General features: G+C 37.7%; 1 protein-coding gene across 3 annotated transcripts in view; it reads left to right on the top strand.

Moving 5' to 3' along the window:
- The window catches only part of NAA15 (N-alpha-acetyltransferase 15, NatA auxiliary subunit), a 38,486-nt gene that overhangs the window by 3,112 nt on the left and 16,174 nt on the right, over positions 1-19,200 (top strand). For 2 of the 3 annotated variants that reach the window (XM_057432224.1, XM_057432225.1), the window contains exons 2-10: positions 10,365-10,449; positions 11,363-11,467; positions 12,184-12,341; positions 14,446-14,580; positions 14,747-14,900; positions 17,222-17,341; positions 17,990-18,085; positions 18,217-18,323; positions 18,737-18,809. In XM_057432224.1, the coding sequence (XP_057288207.1) occupies positions 10,365-10,449; positions 11,363-11,467; positions 12,184-12,341; positions 14,446-14,580; positions 14,747-14,900; positions 17,222-17,341; positions 17,990-18,085; positions 18,217-18,323; positions 18,737-18,809 (1,033 nt within the window). Of the gene's footprint in view, positions 1-10,364; positions 10,450-11,362; positions 11,468-12,183; positions 12,342-14,445; positions 14,581-14,746; positions 14,901-17,221; positions 17,342-17,989; positions 18,086-18,199; positions 18,324-18,736; positions 18,810-19,200 lie in introns of those variants that run through there. The other variant, XR_008975242.1, reaches the window with a different exon arrangement.

The following is a 19,200-nucleotide window of genomic DNA, read 5'->3' as shown; positions in this document are numbered from 1 at the left end:
GGGTCTGCATGATAATTTGGATTAAAAGAAAAGAGACACCCACAGGGTTATTGATCACTCACTGTTCTGCTTAAACTCGCACTTCCATTAAAAAGAAAGTTTCTAGCTAATACTGGTTTTATAGTTTTAACTGTTTGTTCTTCAGGTAGATAGTCCTGTTCTGCTCAAAGGTGCTAGAAGAAAAGTGGATCTCTACATTTTTCCCCTTCTTGTTTTTGATCCATTTGAATATTTAAAATTAATTGAGCCTGTATCATTCTTTTGGACACACATACTCTCCAGGCAGTCCAGAGATAGCTCAAGAGTTCAGGTGGAGGCAGAGGAAAGGGTAGACTAGCAAACAGAGGAGTATAAGGAGTAGGGAAATTGACTTTTGGTGCCCAGGAGGCTGGATGAACTCTGAAGTAAAGGAAGAAGCAGTTTACTCCATTTTTTACTCTTCTTGCCAGCAAGTATGGAACTAGTTGTAGGAAACAGGGTTGGCTGATTTATTTTATTTTAATTTTCTATTTTTCTTTTATTAAACATAACTGATGAGTGTTCCTGGCATTTTGTGAAGTTATTTGTCCACTGTATCTGGTTGGGTACAGTTCATCAGATATGTTCAGTTTTATTTCACATATCCCAAAGGCAATATTCAGTTAACTTTTGTTTGGACATGGAAGTTAAATATATTAAAAATGCATTGAAGAAATACTAAATACAAAGCTTTTAGAGTTGCCATGTATTATGTGGAAGAGACTTTCAGTTCCTTAAAGCAGCAGAGAAGAAAGTTGTTGGAGTCATGAAGTTCTGGCAGAGTAAGATGGTGCAAATACTTCTTACTATAGCTGTCCTCTAGTTGAATATGATTTGAGCAGGGAGAAAAATGCCCAAATATTTAAGTGAAACACTTGTGTTTTATGATGCAAACAGACAAGTAAGAACTAAATGTGTTCAGGCCTTGTTTAAATAGTTTTACTGATTTATAACTCACATACTGTAGAAGTAGCGTACTGGAGATGTAAGGTGCCATGCTGTTCTGGGCTTGTGTATATTATGCTGTATGCAGATCAGAGTTCCTCAGTTTATTCAAGAGTGGTGATTATCTGTGGTCTTCATGATATCTGTAGAGCCATACATTTTTTTATCTCTATCTCAGTTACCTTATGTGCTAAGCAGGCTTGATTAGGTGTGGCCAGAACCTCTCTCTTCCAGTCGGGCATTACAATAACCAAGGTTTCTGTTGCAGGGGGGTGGGGTGGGGGTGTGTGTGCATGTTTGAATTTCACTTTTATTTGGTCATTTCTACAGTAACACTGCAGTACTTGAGGGTATTTGAGCTGGTTGTCTTCTTCCTTTCCATGCTGGCTTTGACAAGTGTTCCACTAAAAGGTACAGGACCTTCCTAACAGCAAAAAAGCCTGTTGAACAGCATCTCTTCAGTGTCTCTGCTGTAAATATGCCAAGTCCCTCCTGCTGGGACATCTTCCTGTTTCTTCATTCCAGAGCCTGCTCCCTGTCCCTCCACTTTCAAACTAGACAGACCTGTGCTTCTTCTTCGCTAATACTTTGCCCAGCACCAGTCCATTAAAAGTAATGTTCTGTCTCAGAGAAGTTCATGTGCTGACTTTAAGGTTGCTGAAGTGGCAGTCTTGAAAATCTCAATTTAAGTAATCTTGATTCAAGATTAAAGACCAATTTCCAGAATTTCACTTTTATCAGTAACTAAGTAAAGTAGCACATTTTGTATGCAGTCACTCCTGCATTTGCATTACTATACAGTAACCAAGTATGCTCACCCCTGGAGTTTCACCACATAATGTCTCATCTGAAACATGGATTTGCTAACAGGGTTTTTCCTATATCTTGGCTGTTTCGATGCCAATCACTTAATATTGCCTTTGCCAAAGGTAATAGGAGAAATTGTGTCTTGCTTCAAACGTTGGAATGGAGGTAAAGAACAGACCTGCTACTTGTTTTTCAGAAATCTTTCTCAAACTTGCTTAAGAAATTAATTACTGTTTGAGACTAGGATGTCATTAAGGAATCACTTGAGCAATACTGCTGTTACTAAAGCCTGTTCACCAAATCAGACCATTTGTTGACATTGGGGCTGTCAGAAATTGTAGAAACAGGATTCCCTGGTATAAATTTTTGAGGAGCAGTGTAATTTTGTTCCTTATTTGTTTCAGTTACAAGAATAAAAGACTTGTTAATAGAAAGACATAATTTCTTCACAGTTGTGAGATCATAGCCATTCTTTTAAGTTGTTATGCCTACAAATACTCTTAGCTGAACCCAAAGTGTTTTTTGTAGTAATCTGAAACTGATCTTATTTGGAGCAGTAGTTTAAATCTGGCTTACATGGTACCACCCTTTATATTGGTTAGAATTTGATCAAGTTGTGTTCATTCCTGTTCTTCAAAGGTTTTCTTAATGAGTTTTTTGCTGATTGCACTTTGCGGGCATCTCAAGTTTAAATCTCCTGTCCACAGCTGCACTGCATCAGTGCAGCAAGAGTGGTGATAAGGAGTTGCGTCTCTTATGATTTTACTGATAGGGGATTTAGAGAAAATGAGCAATTACTCCTTGACGCTCTTAAAACTGAAATCAGTGAGACTTGCCACAAGGATTTATGTTTGCTTCTGTGATACCACACTGTGATACAGTTAGCAAACCTTGTAATGCTGAAGAACAACCGATCTTACTAGCCATGTTTAACTGTTTTGCAGTCAGTCAGTGCTACAGGACAACATTTTGCATACCTCAGAGTTAAGGGTAAAGACTACTACAAAAGAAGAAAGTGCCAGTATCCTCATCATGTGTCTTGGGCTGTATTGTGAGTTACAGCTGAGTGAAAGTATCTGTGTAAGTCCCAAAGAACCTATTGTGTGGAGTTTTTTAGCCCCTTTCGTATCATATCTTGGAATTTGAATTAAGTTTTTTCAGATGGTCATTAGGAGGTGCAGTTAGTTTCATACTAAATTCACAGGTGAAACCTGAGCAGGCCAAGGGACAGTGATCTTAGTTAACATGGGCAAATTCACAGTAATTCTCCCCAAGGAGAGGTTAAAGTAAGCAAGTACTGGCCAACTGAACTAATGTTGAATAATGGATTTTTTCTGCAAGAGTCTTGCTCTGGTGTGTGGAGATTTCTGGTTTTACTTCTAGAAGAGCTGTAGCTATTCATCAGCAGTTGTTTCCAGAGGGATTTTGTCCAGTATTGGAATGAGGCCAATTCAGAAGCATATACATAATACAGATTTTTTTTTCTCTGCCTTAATATTAAATGAAAATGTACACATATTTCTTACCTTCTTCCTAACTAATTTTGGTTTGAACTTGTTCTGTTCCTGTGGTTGTATTCTGCCAGGTAGTGCTAGTTACAAAGGTATTGGTCAGTGCTAGAGGAGGATTTCTTAGTTCCTTAAATTAGTCAACTGCTGAAGCTGTTTCTTACACAGAACAGTTCCATTCGTTAACACTGCAGAACAATGGAAGAGGATGATTGTTTTCGATTTGACAGAAAATATGCAAGTTTGCCCCAGAGTTTTTCAGCATTAATGTATCTGTAAAGTTTGTGTGGGTTTTATTTTTCAGTTGTCATGTTCATATGTCTCATATTTGTCATGAAACCAAAGTCAGTGTGGTGGAAGCTTTTGCCTGGAGCTCTTGAGCTGTTTGATATGGTTAGTGCTCAAAAGACCCATTAATTCATGGTGAGTAGTTGCTCCTAATGCTTCGAGCTTTCAGAATCTTCTTTACTACGTTTAGCTTGAATTAGTGCACCTTAGTGACTTGAGCTGATCTAGCTGTAGGGGGAGACTAACTGTACTGGAAAACAGCTTTGAGCCACACAGCGCCTGGACTTACTATCTTCTGAGTGCTACATCTGAACTGTGCTGGAAGAAATAGATAGCATCTGAATGGCAGACATACATGTCATGCGTTGTAAGTGCACACCTTAGCAAAAGCTAGGGCCAAGTATGCTAACACTTCCTGCTGCTGAAGGTCTTACCACATTGTCATTGCCAACATTGCTATGTGATGCTGCAAGTATACGTATTCATGGTTGATACTGGGAGAAACTGCGGAATCCCTTCAAGAGCACATGCTATATCTGAAAGGATTTGTCCAGCTGGATTCTGCTCAAGCCTCACAAACCCTCAGGGAAGAGAATAACAGGGTGCGAATCCCTGAATTGTTCTGGCAGAACAGCACGGTCTGCACTGGACTTTCTCCTGAGGACTTCCAGATGGAAGTAAAAAACCACTTGCCTTTGCTCAAGTGTAGATCAGTTGTCCCGTTTGTTAACTCTTGTATATGATAGGGAATAGTCTGCAATATTGCCTCTTATGGTGACACAGGCTATGTGATCTCCTGAGGAAGAGAGGCTGAGTACAGTAGACTAACAATGAGAACTTAGGTTTTCATCTCTGTTGTCTCTTGGGGCTGAATCCAATTTTGATACTCATTCAGTAAAGAAAATGACATTCTTTGGCTAGTCCATCATTGGCTGGATTAGGGTGCTTGCTTTAATGGAGTTAACATCAGTTCAAAGTGGTTTCCTGTGGGGTTGTTTGTGGTGGTTTTGGGTTGGTTGCTTTGTTTTGCTGTTGTTTGGTGGGTTTTTTTTATGTTTAAGTACTTGAGTTTGCATTCATTTTAATTCAGTTAATTTGCAGATATGGGGGTTTAAAAAATTGGCCTTAAGTTTGAGTTAAAAATGTGACCTTGGAAAATACATAATCTTAGAAGATGATGTAAAGTTCTTCATGACTTTTTTTGCAAAATTCTTTTTAATGGAAATTGCATGCTATTGCTTTCTTACAATTCTAGTTCAAAGGGCAGAATGTTTGGGAATGTGGTCCTATCCCACATGTCTGGGTCTGCTATCCTTTTTACTCTCATCCCACTGCTTCTTAGAACCAGCTGTGCTGGTCCAAGTAAGAATAAAAAGAAAGCAAATAATAACACCCCAGTGTGCTCCCATTTGTGAGTTTGAGGAGTTAAACGGTACATACCTTCTTTGCTTTGATATTTATTCTTGAGGAAAATCCTCTAGTTTTTCATGTTTCCAGGTGAGAAGACAGAAGACAGCTTTTTTATGTTATGACTATCTTCAACTTCACCATGAGATACTTTCTGGTCTGCTTCTCACCTGTTTAATCAGCTGCAAAATCCAGCCTGGATGGATTCTTTTTGTTTTTAACTAGTGTAAAGTGGTTTTAAAATGCTCTTGAATCAGCTGGGTTGGATCTTCTCAAGTGCCCCTGCTAGAAAGGCTGCTTTCCACTTTCTGTATTGTGATCTAGGTAATTCTTTGCTTAGATTGAGTCATGCCAGTGTAAATTTACTGTGCTATGAAGCTTCTAAATGAGACCCATGGTAAATCCTGGCATTATACTGACTTATATGCTGAGCTGTTGTTAATCGTTGATGTTACTGAACCTACAGGACAGTTTAATCTGTGGTGTAGTCATTACAAAATGTCTTAGAAAGAGCGAGTTTAATTGGCTATTAAATTGCCTAGTTATTAAATACTTGTAGAACACAAAGACTGCTTTTTGATAAAGAGGATTTGCACATCTGTGAATATGTGCAAAATATGTCATATGTAATGGCAGAATCTGGTCTGCCATGTGCTGTGTATTTGATGCTGGGATACTTAACCTGCATATTAAAATGCTGCACTTTATTATCCTTGCTTTTTAGTTGGAAACATATGTAATTGACCATTAAAGTCTCTATTTTGAGAGGGAGGGAATATGTTGAAGGTAAAATGTGCTGCTTTTTACAGGTAGCAAACAATTTGAAAACCTAGTTCACTACATTTCAAACCTACAGCTGTAAAATTTCTAAGAAAATGTGTTTGTATATACAACAGATAAAAAGAACAATGCTGAATTAAGTCTGCATAGAAGTCATCTCTCTGCTGTTGTCAGTAGCCCTTAGGAGTGCAACTGTAATCAGTAGCATGACCCTTCTAAAGTAACTACCATATGGGTAGTTGCTTAAGAATCCAAGTCAGTCTTAATCACTAGCTGTAGGTTTGCTGATGAGGTTTAGAAAGTAGATGCACTAGAGAGGGAAGATTCAAAACTGGAACGAGGGTGGACCAAACTCCATCCAGCATTTAGATGTCTACATGTAGGTAAGCTGTAAATAGTGAAGTCTTTCCACCTTATGGCAGACGTCAAAGAAGAGATGCAGAGCATTCACACTTGGCATGCTGAAGCATCTGTAAGACATCTGCTGGCCAAAGACTGATTCTGCACAGATGCTGAAAAACAGTTTAGGGATGCAGACACCATAGCATGAGCTCTCCTTCCACCTCAGACTTGGGATTCTTGAGAATATGGGCTAGCTCTGTTCCTTATAATTTCAGAGACTGTCAGTCTCTGTCTAGTAATTGCCATGCATTCTGATCCATTGAATAAATACTTGGGGGTGGGGAGCAGTGCAAATGCAAATTCTCTTCTACCTGCTGCGCTCTTGCATGATTTTGAAGAAGTCATACTCTGTCTGCCTCATCTTATTAATTCTTTGTAGAATTGTATTAAAGCAGGTGCCATTTCCTTGCCATAAATACGGAAAATGGGTTAAAAGGTATATGAAGAATCTTGATGTGTTTGGAGTAGGCTGTAGTTCTGGCCACAGCATGTATAGAAAAGCTTGCTTGATATCTTAAAAGATCTGGTGACTTATTAAAGGAAAAGCTTTGAAGGGCAGCAGATGCATAGTAGAGATTCAAGGCTGATTGAGAGTCAGATTCGTTTCTTTTAAAGCATTAGCCTTAACTTTAACCTTACTTTTTAGAAGTCTAGCTTTCATGTTTTCTCATTGTGTGATGTCACAAGCCATAGCTGGAGCACTTGTCTGTCAAGCTTCACAAGCAGGCTCCAACTGGAAATGTATATATGCAGGAGTTTAGCTTAGAGGAGGGAACTCTTATAATAATCTGAGACAGAGAAATATGTTACTTCTGCAGAACAGCTGTCCCAAAGTAAAGGTTGGAGGCCTGGGAGTGACTACTACAAGCTATTCATCTGGGAGGGAAAAACCTACCCAGATGAAAACCACTTCTTCTTCCAGCAAGCCTGCATCTTTATGTGCCAAGAATACTTGAGATGTCAGCATTCCTGCTTCTCTGATTTTATTTTTTTTTTTCTTTTATTGCTAACCTTTTTTCTCCTCTTGCTAAGAAACTACTCAGTCCCTTGGGATTTTCTTTTCTTTCCCGGGCTATGTCTTACTCATACTCATCTTTCCTTGTGTTAGTCTTTCTATTCTTCCTTTCCCCTTTGGAATATTTGCCGTCTCCTTTTTCTTAAAAGACTTTTCTTTCATATTTCTGTTCCTTGAAGCCCCAGAATCACCAAGGTTTGTACCAGCCATGGTGGCATATGCTGAATTTGTGACTGCTTTCTTTCTCATTGACACCTTTATTTAAGCTTGTTAGTCCATAATTTAAGAAGTACGTAAGTATATGTATGGCTTCAAGTAGTGGAATCTCAGTGATGCTGTTGGACTGACTTTGATGAAACAGTCACCTCTTATCTGAAGAAGGATGAAACATGACCTCGATTTCATTTGTTTCCTTTCTTCCACTGCCAGAACATACAACGTGTGCATGGAATGCATACACAGAATAAGGAAACTCATAAAGTGATAAAATTTGAAATGTTTCCATTAACAGAATGAAATAGGCTCAAAGTGTTAATTTGAAAGGTTGGAGAAATTGTATATAGGAAGTTACTTCAACTTGTCTTGATCTAGAAACAACTGAAAATTGAGATCTATGATGCTTTACTGGGGAAAAAAAAAAAAACAGTTCTTCATGTGGTACTTCAGATTATAAAAGTACGTGATCAGTTCTTGATAGTGTATTGGTCCTGTCCAGTGTTCTCTGGGCTGATGAGAACCTTTCAATAGATGTAAACGGATATAAACTGGTAAATTTTTCCTTCCTGCAGCCTAAAGGGAGGATTTGTTGTAATTCTCAGTGAATTTACTCTGTTATAAAGTATCCTGCATCATAAGTTCTGATTACACTGGGAAAAATTTATGTGCAAATGTTTCCTGTCTCTAGCATGTATACCATCGTGGTTGACTTTCCTTAAAACTTCAAGGTGAAAGACTGGTTGTTAGAGTATGTAAAATGGAACTCTTTAAAGATAAGACTTCATGTTCATAGCCAGCATCTGAGAAGCTGTACTTAAAAGCAAATTGCAAAACCCCAAAGTACCCCTTCTGCTTGTGACAGTGGCTTAGTTACACTGGAGATGTGTTCTTAAGTTCTTGTGGCTGCACAACTTTTGTGGCAGGTTTTGCTGCTTCCACAACTACCTAGGTGGGAGCAAATGGCCCTTCTGCTTTAAGGGAGGAGGCCTGGGTGGTAACCTCTGTGACTGGTGATTTCGGTCTACACACACACACACACACAAAAGAGGCTTGATCTTGTGTTGTCACCTGTAAGCTCGCTTTCAGCTCTGACCAGTGGCTGATTACTCAACCAGCTACTTGAAGGCAGGTAATGACTGAAAGGTGTGAATAATAACAACCAGGCATGCATAATTAAAAAAAAAAAGGCCTCTTATGATTTCCTCTTACCTAACCCTTAATCTTCCTTTGCTAGGCGGGTGCCGTGCTTACTTTTCCTGTCCTTGGTGATACAGGGAGTTGTCTTTCGGAAGTGTTCAAAGTCAGGGTTGGACAGGGCTTTGAGCAACTTGAGGTATTGAAAGATGCCTCTGCCCATGGCAGAGACATTGGACTAGGTGATCTTTGAAGGTCCATTCCAGTCCAAACCATTCTGTCATTCTTTTGTTGATACACTCCTCTTTCAGTCCATTTTGCTTTGAAGGCTCTCTCTGAGCATCTTCCTCCTCTTTTTCTCCATGATTCCCTTTCTGTAAAGGGTGGCAACAGGGTAAGGGGAGAAAGATCCTTAGTTTGTGATGCCTTTTGGTCTTCAGCCTTGATGTTTCAGCTGTATTTACCTGGAAAATAATACATCCGCTTAGGAGTATACCAGCTTTTTACACCTCTGAATTTATTGGTAGTGTTTCCATCTGTGTTTTGAAAGAGAAAGCTGGACACTAAACAGCACTTTCTGTGATGCAAAAGCAATGCAAAGCAGGGATGTTGAGGTAGATACACCATTTTCTTTGTAAGCATTTCCGTACCATTCTTGTAACTTTTCAAAGTTTTATTTTTAGAACTTTCTGCTTGATGGGAAGACCTGTTGGGTCTGCCTTCTCAGAGTTGTTTTTTTTTTTTTTAATGGGAGTGCTTAGAAGACAGATGGTGTCCATACGTGCTTACGAATGGTCTTGCATAGTTGATTTGGAGCAGCACAAGGAAATGGAGAATCCTGAACAAAACTTGTTTAGGAGGACTTGAAAACTGCTGGCTGTAAACAATTTTACACTCCTTTCAGCCATCCTGTCACCAGAACTGGTCAGCTGGAGTCAGTGAGATCCTGTTATGAATGATTTCCTAGTTATTAAAGGATTTGGGTCTGCTCAGGCACCATGTTTCTGTACTCTTACATTCAAGTCGGAACATTGGTGTTACAGTAATTCCTATCATTTACTTAAGTGATTTAGTGTATGAATTGTTGTTTGCAGCATTGTTTCTTCCTCCTTTGGCTTCTATTTAAAAGATTAGCACAGGGAGTGGTTTAATTGAAGTGAAATACCTAAAACTGGTTTTAAACATTCATGCTGTATGCCATTTTACATTGCAGTTGCCTTGCATAATGAAATGAAACTCAAACACAAGCAAATTGCTGGAGATGGATTTAAAAAAACTGCAGAAGAATGTTTTAATTTCCAGGATGGCAAGATAACATTAGTATATACCAGTTTGAAAAGTTTGGGTGTATGTGAAATATATGTGGTATTCACACTGATGGTAAGAGGTTGCTTTCAGAGACAGTTTAATCCAGATTCCAATGACTTAATTTTCTTTCCTGCCTGTATGCTTGTTGGAGGTTGTGTCGTGTGTTTCTGTGAAAGATAATTAAGCCAAAGTGAGTTGAATGCTTACAAAGATACCTTATGACATAAAGTTTGCTTTTATGTTAAAAGGAAGTTGAATCTCTGTAGGTACTTCTGTTTCCTCTGGTATCTTATCTGAGAAACTGCTGTATAATTATGTGATCTTCAGTTATATATTTAATCTTGTGTTCTTACTAAAATATACTAGAAATTCTTTCCATCACCAGAAAAAAATAATCACAGGAAGGTCATTAAACAGGATCCATTAAAATATCAGTACATTTTCTAAAAGCCCTAACTGCATTGATGCTTTATGTTGGGAGTATGGAAGTACGTTAGCTCTGTTTTTAATAAATGTTCTCTGCTCTTCTTCAACAGAGGTGTTATGAACATAAGCAGTATAGAAATGGGCTGAAGTTCTGTAAACAGATACTTTCTAACCCAAAGTTTGCAGAACATGGAGGTAAGTTTTCGAATGGCATGTGCTGTCTCTTTTCCCCGTACTTTAAGATAGAGTGGTAATTTGTAAGCTTTGTGTTTATGGCAGTTTATTATTAACCTTTTGCCCATAAAGCAGAAAGAGTGTCCAGAAACCTTCACCATGGTAAGCACTTACTGTTGGTAAGATTTGTAATTTTGAACTCTGGTCTTGCCAGCAGTCAGTATTCATAGCTTTACTATTCTTTGTCATTATTCTGCAAGTTTAATATTCATTTTAGCATGGTGCAAGTTTCTTAATACAAGTATGTATTGCTTAAGTCACTTTACAGGGGAAATTGTTAGTCACTCATGTAGAAGTGAAAGACAGAAGCAAGAGATTGAATGTTCAACACTGTCTGCGGTTTGCTGCTTTTTCTGAAGGAATATCTTTATTGTAAAAAGAAGGAAAAGGTGTTTGTCCCTTGCTGTATTTTCAGTCAGCTCTTAAGACTGAGTGAAGAGCTTCTTCTCACTGTCTAGAAATGTGGTGGGTTTTTTTCTCTTTGCTGACTAGCTTGGCATGGGTGGATGTGTAGAAGTCTATGTTGCTGATAAATACTGAGTAGTTATAATGCTACTTTACAGTAAAAAAAAAAAAAAATCTCATCTCTCTCCAAAATGTCTGTAGAACAGTTTTTAGTGCCTTGAAATAAAATGCTGCTTCACTTTTGGTGGAAGTAGTGCATGCAGTTTATTGTCATGTCTGATACACTTTAGTGGATAACTGCCAGTGTAGTTTTCCATGAGAAAAAAGAATGCAAAACCTTGATGCTGATAACTGAGTTTAAATTTGCGTTCATGCTATGTTTAGAGTTGCTGTATTAGGCTTTAAAACCTATGAAAATGAATAACTTATACCTATTTAATTATTTCTGTTGTTTTGGGGTTTTTTTTAGAAACTTTGGCGATGAAAGGTCTAACATTAAACTGTCTAGGGAAGAAGGAGGAAGCTTATGAACTTGTGCGTAGAGGCCTAAGGAATGACTTGAAGAGTCATGTCTGCATCCTTTTTGAAACAGGGCATTCACTTATGAATGGAACAGGGTTAATTTCTACAGCTACTTGATTTATAGAGTGGCAACAAACACCAGTACTATTAGGCTTCTAACGGGAAGTTAAGGATTTAAGGTTTGCTTCCAACATGCAGTGTTTTGTCTAAGCTATCAAAAGGGCAGATGCTTTGCAGCTAGCTGAAATATTATTCTGGCTTGCATTATGTAGTTTGTTTGGGGGTTTTTAATCGTTAAGCTGCAAGTCTAAATTTACGGTGGGCTGAACCATGCATTTAAGCATGTGATTTGCTTTAAAAACATTAGCAGTCGCCATTACATTGATAAGGACTTGTCATATACTTCAAGTGGGAGAAGTGCAAGCACTTCAGTGCTCTAATGTAAGCCCTCACTCAAAAATGTGTTTGAGTAAGCCTGATAATCTTTTCAGAGATCCTGTGGCTTTATTTCCTCCCCCCTCATGCAAAAAGTACAGTTTCTAGCGTATTATGTGCACCCTGTACATATTATTGGCAAACAGTTCTTTGTCTTCAAGTAGCAAGCAGTTTTCTTCATACAGCTAAAGAAAAGAATTGTAATGATTGTGATAACACTAGTGTCTGTTTATAAAAAGCTTACAGCTTTTTACCAACTGTTCTGTCACTGGCATGTTGGATCTGTGTTCTCCCTGCTCAAATTCAGTAGAATCCTTAACAAGAGTTTTCCAGGTTGGCACGTCTATGGCCTTCTTCAAAGGTCAGACAAGAAGTACGATGAAGCTATCAAATGCTATAGGAATGCACTGAAATGGGACAAAGACAATCTTCAGATCTTGAGAGATCTTTCTCTGCTACAGATTCAAATGAGGGATCTTGAAGGTTACAGGGTAAGTATACATACTGCATATAAACTGTTGGATCCAGATTGTTAAAACTATGTGCTCCTCAATACTTTGTGAAAGTAAAAGCAGATGTGCTACTGGGCAGTTTCTCTAAAGTATGCAGATTTAGTGGCATGTTAAATGAGTCTTTTCAGCTCAGTGCAGAATTGTTTGCTCTTTTTAATGCTGTATAATCCAGCTGTAGACATTCCTGGTCTTTTCTTGGAAGGATTCCTGCAGGTAGAAGCCAATGTATTCAGATGATGACTGTTACTCAGGCAAAGGAGTTTCTGTTTTTTAATAACATACTACCGTATATCCCCCCATTAAAGCCAGTTGCCACTGATTTGCTTTTGACAGTAGGTAAAAATAACAAAGCAAGGATGCTGCATGAAACATGCCCATGCTAGACATTAGTGACGGCTCCTTTGGGTCCAGGTACTTCCTTACGTTTTCTGTGAGCTGTAAGACTGTGGATCAGAACTCTTGAATATTCCTCTTCTTTACTAATACCCAAAATGTTTAGATTACTGTATTGTTTAATGCTTATTTTATAGTAAAGCTGAACGCAGTTTGGCTAACTTAGTTTAGAACCCTCTTTCTTCCTGTTACTGCAGCACCGAGCTATTTGCTGCCTTGCCTCAGTTGTTTGTATTTGCCATGTGAGATGTTCTTTCATGTTTACTTCTTTACAGAAGCATCACAGCCATGACACTACAACCTCGTAATGGCTGTGATGCTTCTGTAAAGAAGTAAACTTTCTATTGTCTTCTCTATAAATGCTATTTCTACTGGAGTTAGGTCTTTGTTTTTCTGTCTTCCTGAATTGTGAGCTGATGTCTAGCTTGCAAATACCTTTATTTCTTAAAAAGTAACAGCTTCTGTTTAGCATGCATACAGCAGAGATGTTTTGTTTTGTCAGGTTTTCATCTTTCCAGTTTTTCCTTGTACACTTAAAGTTGTGGTTGTTAAAAACACGTAAGTTGGTCTCTTCATAGATTATTTCCTGTTCAAGTTAGGGTAATGTTAATATGGAAAGAGCAAGTTTTGTTCTCAGAGCTGTGTGGAACTGTCAGCTAAAACAGGTTCTCAGCGAATGTATTCCTGAGTTAGGATGGTTTTTTCGCATGAGTAATTTAGAAATTCGCCACCCTTCTTGCTGAGAGAAGATAGCCAACACTTAGCATAGGTGCCAGAATACATTTACAAATGTGTGTTGTCTTAGCCTCTAGATAAAAGTGAATAGAAATGCATAAGTGCTAAACAAACAAGGAACACGTGATTCTAGAATGCATTAAGGATTAAATGTTAACATGCTTTGAAGCCTTGATTCTTGACAGATCATATGCTAGTTCCTGAAGAGTGTGAATTTGCTCTCAAAACTGAAAGTAAGGTTGTGAGTAGGTTTTATTTGTTTGTTTTCCTTCACTTTAACTTTCACCTTGTCCTGCATTATGCTGTTTTGAGTGATCATCATTCTAGTCAAACTGCTGTAACTGGTTTTATTTCTTTATTAAGCCCTACTTCTGATTGGGCTTTTTACTAGTTAGTAACTTTTTTCCTTTGTTTTAAATTACTTAAAGATGTCTTTCAGGAGTCTGCAACAAAATAAGTAATAACTTCTTCCTCAGATTAAAACAGCATAATACCAAGCAAATCTATCTGTTGCATCTGCCAGCTGTAATTATCTTCTTGCCAAAGAGTAGGCATACACTTGCGTGACCTATTTTGCCTAATAACACTTGAAATTGTTAATACACATGTAGTTCCAGGGTGAAGTTGGAACACCAGTATTTAGTAAATCTTTCTGCAACTCAAAGTATACTTAGTTGCGTTCTGTATATAGGCGATGAGACAGTTAGTCTGACTCAACAGTACTCAATTGGATGTGATGTGTTGTGTGTGAGGGAGGGTTTTTACTCAGTCAAGACCATCATAGTGTTTTAAAGCTTATCCTTTCTTTTGGTTTAAAAAAAATATATTTTCAGATAGAAAACTAATTTTTAGCGTCATTCCTTAAATATTAGAATACCGAAGACAGAGTATGGCCTAATGGATTCTACAGAGCATCAGAATAAAGTCAGGAAAATTAGTAGCTCCTTTTTTGCAGGAAACAAGGTACCAGTTGCTTCAGCTCCGACCTGCACAGCGAGCATCATGGATTGGTTATGCTATTGCTTACCATCTGCTGGAAGACTATGAAATGGCAGCAAAAATTCTAGAGGAATTCAGGAAGACACAGCAGGTAAGAGGAAAACATGAAATTTCTATATGGATTGCTGCTTAAGCCAAAAATAAAACTGTTTTTTCAATGATGTGAAAACTTTATGCAGTTTCTGTAGTGAAATGAATTAAATCCAAATGTGTTCTAGAAGACTGAACTTTTTCATGTGTCTTCCTTTCTTATGTAGACATCACCTGATAAAGTGGACTATGAGTACAGTGAACTGCTGCTGTATCAAAATCAAGTGCTCCGGGAGGCAGGACTACATAAAGAAGCCCTGGAGCATCTTTGTACCTATGAAAAGCAGATCTGTGATAAACTGGCTGTTGAAGAAACTAAAGGTAATTACTTTTTAAAGATATATTTAAATGCTTAGTATACAATGGAATGCCTGTACTGTCAGCTTTTCCCATCTTTTGGAATGTCATCTGTGATTTGGGTTTAGACTAATTTATTTAATTCTGCTGTGATAAAGGACTCTGTCTTGCAGCTGCTCAGTCCTTACCATACTCTCCTCCCAGGTTCGTAAGACATCAATAGAGTAGAGATACTGTTCTGAAACTTACTGAGCTGCCAAGCATTTCAGGCAGATGACCCCGAATCGATGTCCTGAAATTCTGTTTGGGTAGTGTACCCATTGCATTACAGCTTTGATAGTCATCCTGACAGGGAGACAGTCTTTAGCAAAGTAGAAGGCTTTTAATCATACTCTTTCAATCTTGCAGTATATGGAAACAGGCTCTTTAGCTGGAACCCAACATAGGCTTCTGTTACTGTACTATTATAGTCCTAGTGTATACTATTATAACAGAGCAATGTAAGACTGTATCTTATATTCCATAGCTGGAATTGCAGTATGATAGAAGTTCATTCTTACAGCTCTATTATCATGTGCACTTTATCAAAGCATGCTTTGTTCCTCTTCTGCCTGATGTTCGTACAGTCCTTCTGTGAAACTTCCAATCTGTTGAAGGTACTGTTTATTCATGGCCCACATTGGAATCTGTTTGAATGATTGTTTGAAGCAAAGAGAAGAAATCCTTTTACTTTATAATATTATTCATGTAGATCTTGTGACTAGCTGCCTGTTCCTGCTAATGGTTAATCTCACTGTCTCGCAAAAAAACCCTAGGAACCGAGTATTATGGAAGGTGTGTGGTACCTCCTTAAGGAAAATGATTGCAGGTGACTCTCTGCAGTTGCCAGATATGTTATTTGGGTTGCATATAAATGGAAATGGGTGCAGACATTATGCTATCACTAGATTATATTTCAGACATAGTAGTGGAAGTCCTGGTTTGGGCAAGGGATGTTGGTTTATGACTTACCTTTTATCTGACATACTATGTGTTCCTAACTTTTTGATAGAAGTCCAAGGCTGAAACTGAAATAGGATTTTCAAATATGACTTCATACAAAGCAACCCAACCCAAAGAAACAAAAGCCCAAACACACACAAAGCTTGCTAGCAAGTTACCATAAAAAAAAAGATGGCAATAATCTTTGCAGTGAATGAGCTTTCAGTTGGGTAAACTGACTAATTTGGGGGGGGCACAGCTCCTGTTGCCTTATTAGTTGTAACTTAACTGCTGTGCATACTACAGAAAAGCCTCCTAATAAATGAGTGTTGTCTGTGAATTCTAAATATGTGCACAAAAGCCATTGTGGATGAAATACAATTGAGAAACGCTGAAAATAGTATTAGCATTTGCCACTGTTGGATAAAAAATATATAACTTTTACCTCGGAGAAGGTATTCAGGTCTATTTGCCAGATTCTCTCATTCTCAGTGAACATATTGATGTTTTTCCCCAGCATTAGATGCTGCATGTAGTCTGCAAGTTATCCTCTCTGTGGGAAGCAGCATCTAATGTAAATCTAAATCACATCTAAAATAGTGTCAGTTGTGTGACATAGGGAAGAGGTAGTGCTGACTCACATTTTCCTCATGAAACTGCATGATAAAATCTTACCTTAATCTAGAAAAACACTCTTATCACCTCTGGTGTGTAATCCTAACATTTGCCAATAGCAAAGCTCTCTTAAAACATGATTTTTCATTGTGAAATGGGGAATTGGCTTCTATTGCAACTCCAGCATCAACAAAGATGCTCCATACAGTTGTTAGATGGGGACTTTTAACAGTCATATCTTGAAATGGAGTATCATTAAAAGGAAACTTGTTTGCAGAATCTTGAAAATTCATTAATCAGATCACTGGTTTGATTTAAGATATGGAATTTAGTTTTATGAAATTCGACACTGAAGAACCATTCTTTTATTTGCAGCTCTGCAATTTCAGGTTGTTTTTCAAGTGCCATGTGCTGCTTTTAATTGCCTTCTGTAGTAAAAACTGCACTTAAAATAACCAGTCACTTCAGTAAGTGAGAAAAAAATCTTGTGCATCTTGCTTTTAACAGTAAATTTTCAAGTAAATTTCAGTAGTTACTGGCTAATTGTAGAATCTTACTGTAATTACAGCTAATGTCAAAGTAAAAGCATATCTGTCAGCTAGTTTATGATGGAACTGTGATAATTTTTTCTAAGAAATTAGAATCTGCATGGAGTTAAGGATTGTCTGATCTTTTACTGTAGAATGGTTAATATTGCACTGCTTCAGTGCCTTGTTACCTTAATTTAAAACTTCTGGGATTTCACACAGGAGAACTCCTGCTTCAGCTTGGTAGACTTGACGAAGCAGTTGAAGTCTACAAAGGGCTTCAAGAAAGAAATCCTGAAAACTGGGCCTACTACAAAGGCCTAGAAAAGGCACTTAAACCAGGTAATGATTTGATAAGTGTTTCTGCACATTTGGAATGTAGAATTTAGTAGAAATAAATAAATCTATTATTTAAAAACATCCCTATTTTAAGTTTTAGTCTTTAGTCGTAGTGTATAGTCATAATGTTTTGGGGGGGTTTTGTAAGAAAGGATGGAAGTATTGTATTGTTACCCTGGCTTATCACCAAAGCAAGAACAACAAAAATGCAGTAGTCTTTGTGCATGGTTGAAAGAATAGAGTTATTTCTTAGGTTATAGTTTTAATTTAGAATTTTTCTTTTGCTGTCTGTTATTAATCTTCTATTGTAGTTAATACGCATTTTGGAAAAACAGGCACGTTTCTCCTGAATGGTTTATTTATTGAAGATTTTAGCACAGTGATAAGACAGGAACTTTTTTTTTTAAGATAGAGAGATGCAATTAGTCTTCCACTACTGGAAGAGGAATTTACAGATACTGCGTACCTGAAATCATTTAGTACAGCAGTTCAAAAAAGAGTAAAATGGAAATTAATGTTCTTTAGGAAGTATAGAGCCATTAGTTGCTGTATATTCTGATTCTTTTTTAACTGGATATAAATCACCCTTCCTCCCCCGCTCCCTTCTTGCCAAGAAGGAAGGAAAAAGTAAACTTTAAAATTCTGTTCCAGCTAATATGATGGAGAGGCTAAAGATCTATGAAGAGGCCTGGACTAAATACCCAAAGGGACTAGTTCCAAGAAGATTACCATTAAACTTTTTGTCGGGTAAGTGCGTTTTTGCAGGTAGTGGTCAACACTTGTGTTTCTTAGATACTAATGTTTTAACAGCATAAACAGTCTGCAATTGATGAGTAATGTTTGGTAAAACAAAATCAACAGGTCTTTTTCCTCTCAAGGTGAAAAGTTTAAGGAATGTCTGGACAAGTTTCTAAGGATGAATTTCAGCAAAGGTTGCCCACCAGTCTTCAATACATTGAGGTCGTTGTATAAAGACAAGGAGAAGGTAGGTTTTTTTCCCCCCAGTTTTAACATGTTCTTCCTAATAGCTGTGATGCATTAAAAAGATGAAAGAAACTTTTTTGTTTGTGTAGTTCTCGCTCCATCAGCACTTTTGTACTTTATGGATTGAAAAAAAAATAACTTACAAGCATAGATAACCTTATGCCAAGTTGGTAAATATAGAAAGCTAAGGTTTACTAATTAGAAGCTGCATAAGTGTTACCCAAGGAGGGGTTGGTTGTAATTTGTTACAGATTGCTGAGATTGAGTGCGTTCCCGTATGTGTTGTAATTCAGGTTATTATAGAATTTTCTTACAGAAAAATAACTGGTTCGGATAACACCAAGTAGGTCAAGTTGAAATAAAATACCATCTTGCCCACAGATTTTTGTTTATTTTTTTCCCTTGTGTGTGTAGGTGGCAATCATAGAAGAGCTCGTGATAGGTTATGAAACCTCTTTAAGAAGTTGCAGGTTATTTAACCCAAATGGTGAGTGCTAAGACTGTCATATTTAATGGAAGTAGTGCCTGGTATAAGCATATGTAACCATCCAGAGGTGGGGGAATCAGTGGGGAATAAAGAATTTGAGATGATGGGTTTTTTTCCCATTTTTTTTCCCCTAGCATAGAACTGAATCATAGTTACCCTTAGAATGGATTTGAGCTGTCAGATATAGTCTGTATTTAAAATCTAGTCACTCGTTCTAAAAGTTTCTCCTGGATCCACAAGTTTGGTCATCTCTTTGCAGTTTTGAGTTCAGGTATTCTCTTTTCAAGACTTTATCATTGTCCAGGAAATGGAAATTTGAAAGCTCTATTAAATCTTTAATTCCAAAACCATCAAACAAAAAGGAACAGATATTGTGATAGCACAGTCCTCA

This window comes from Pezoporus wallicus, unplaced genomic scaffold, assembly GCF_028554395.1.
Source record: "Pezoporus wallicus isolate ANWC-B61680 ecotype Strahan unplaced genomic scaffold, APGP_CSIRO_Pwel_v1 contig_6872, whole genome shotgun sequence".
Lineage (NCBI taxonomy): Eukaryota > Metazoa > Chordata > Aves > Psittaciformes > Psittacidae > Pezoporus > Pezoporus wallicus.
The sequence above is the reverse complement of the archived record's forward strand: the minus strand, read 5'-3'. Positions and strand labels throughout refer to the sequence as shown.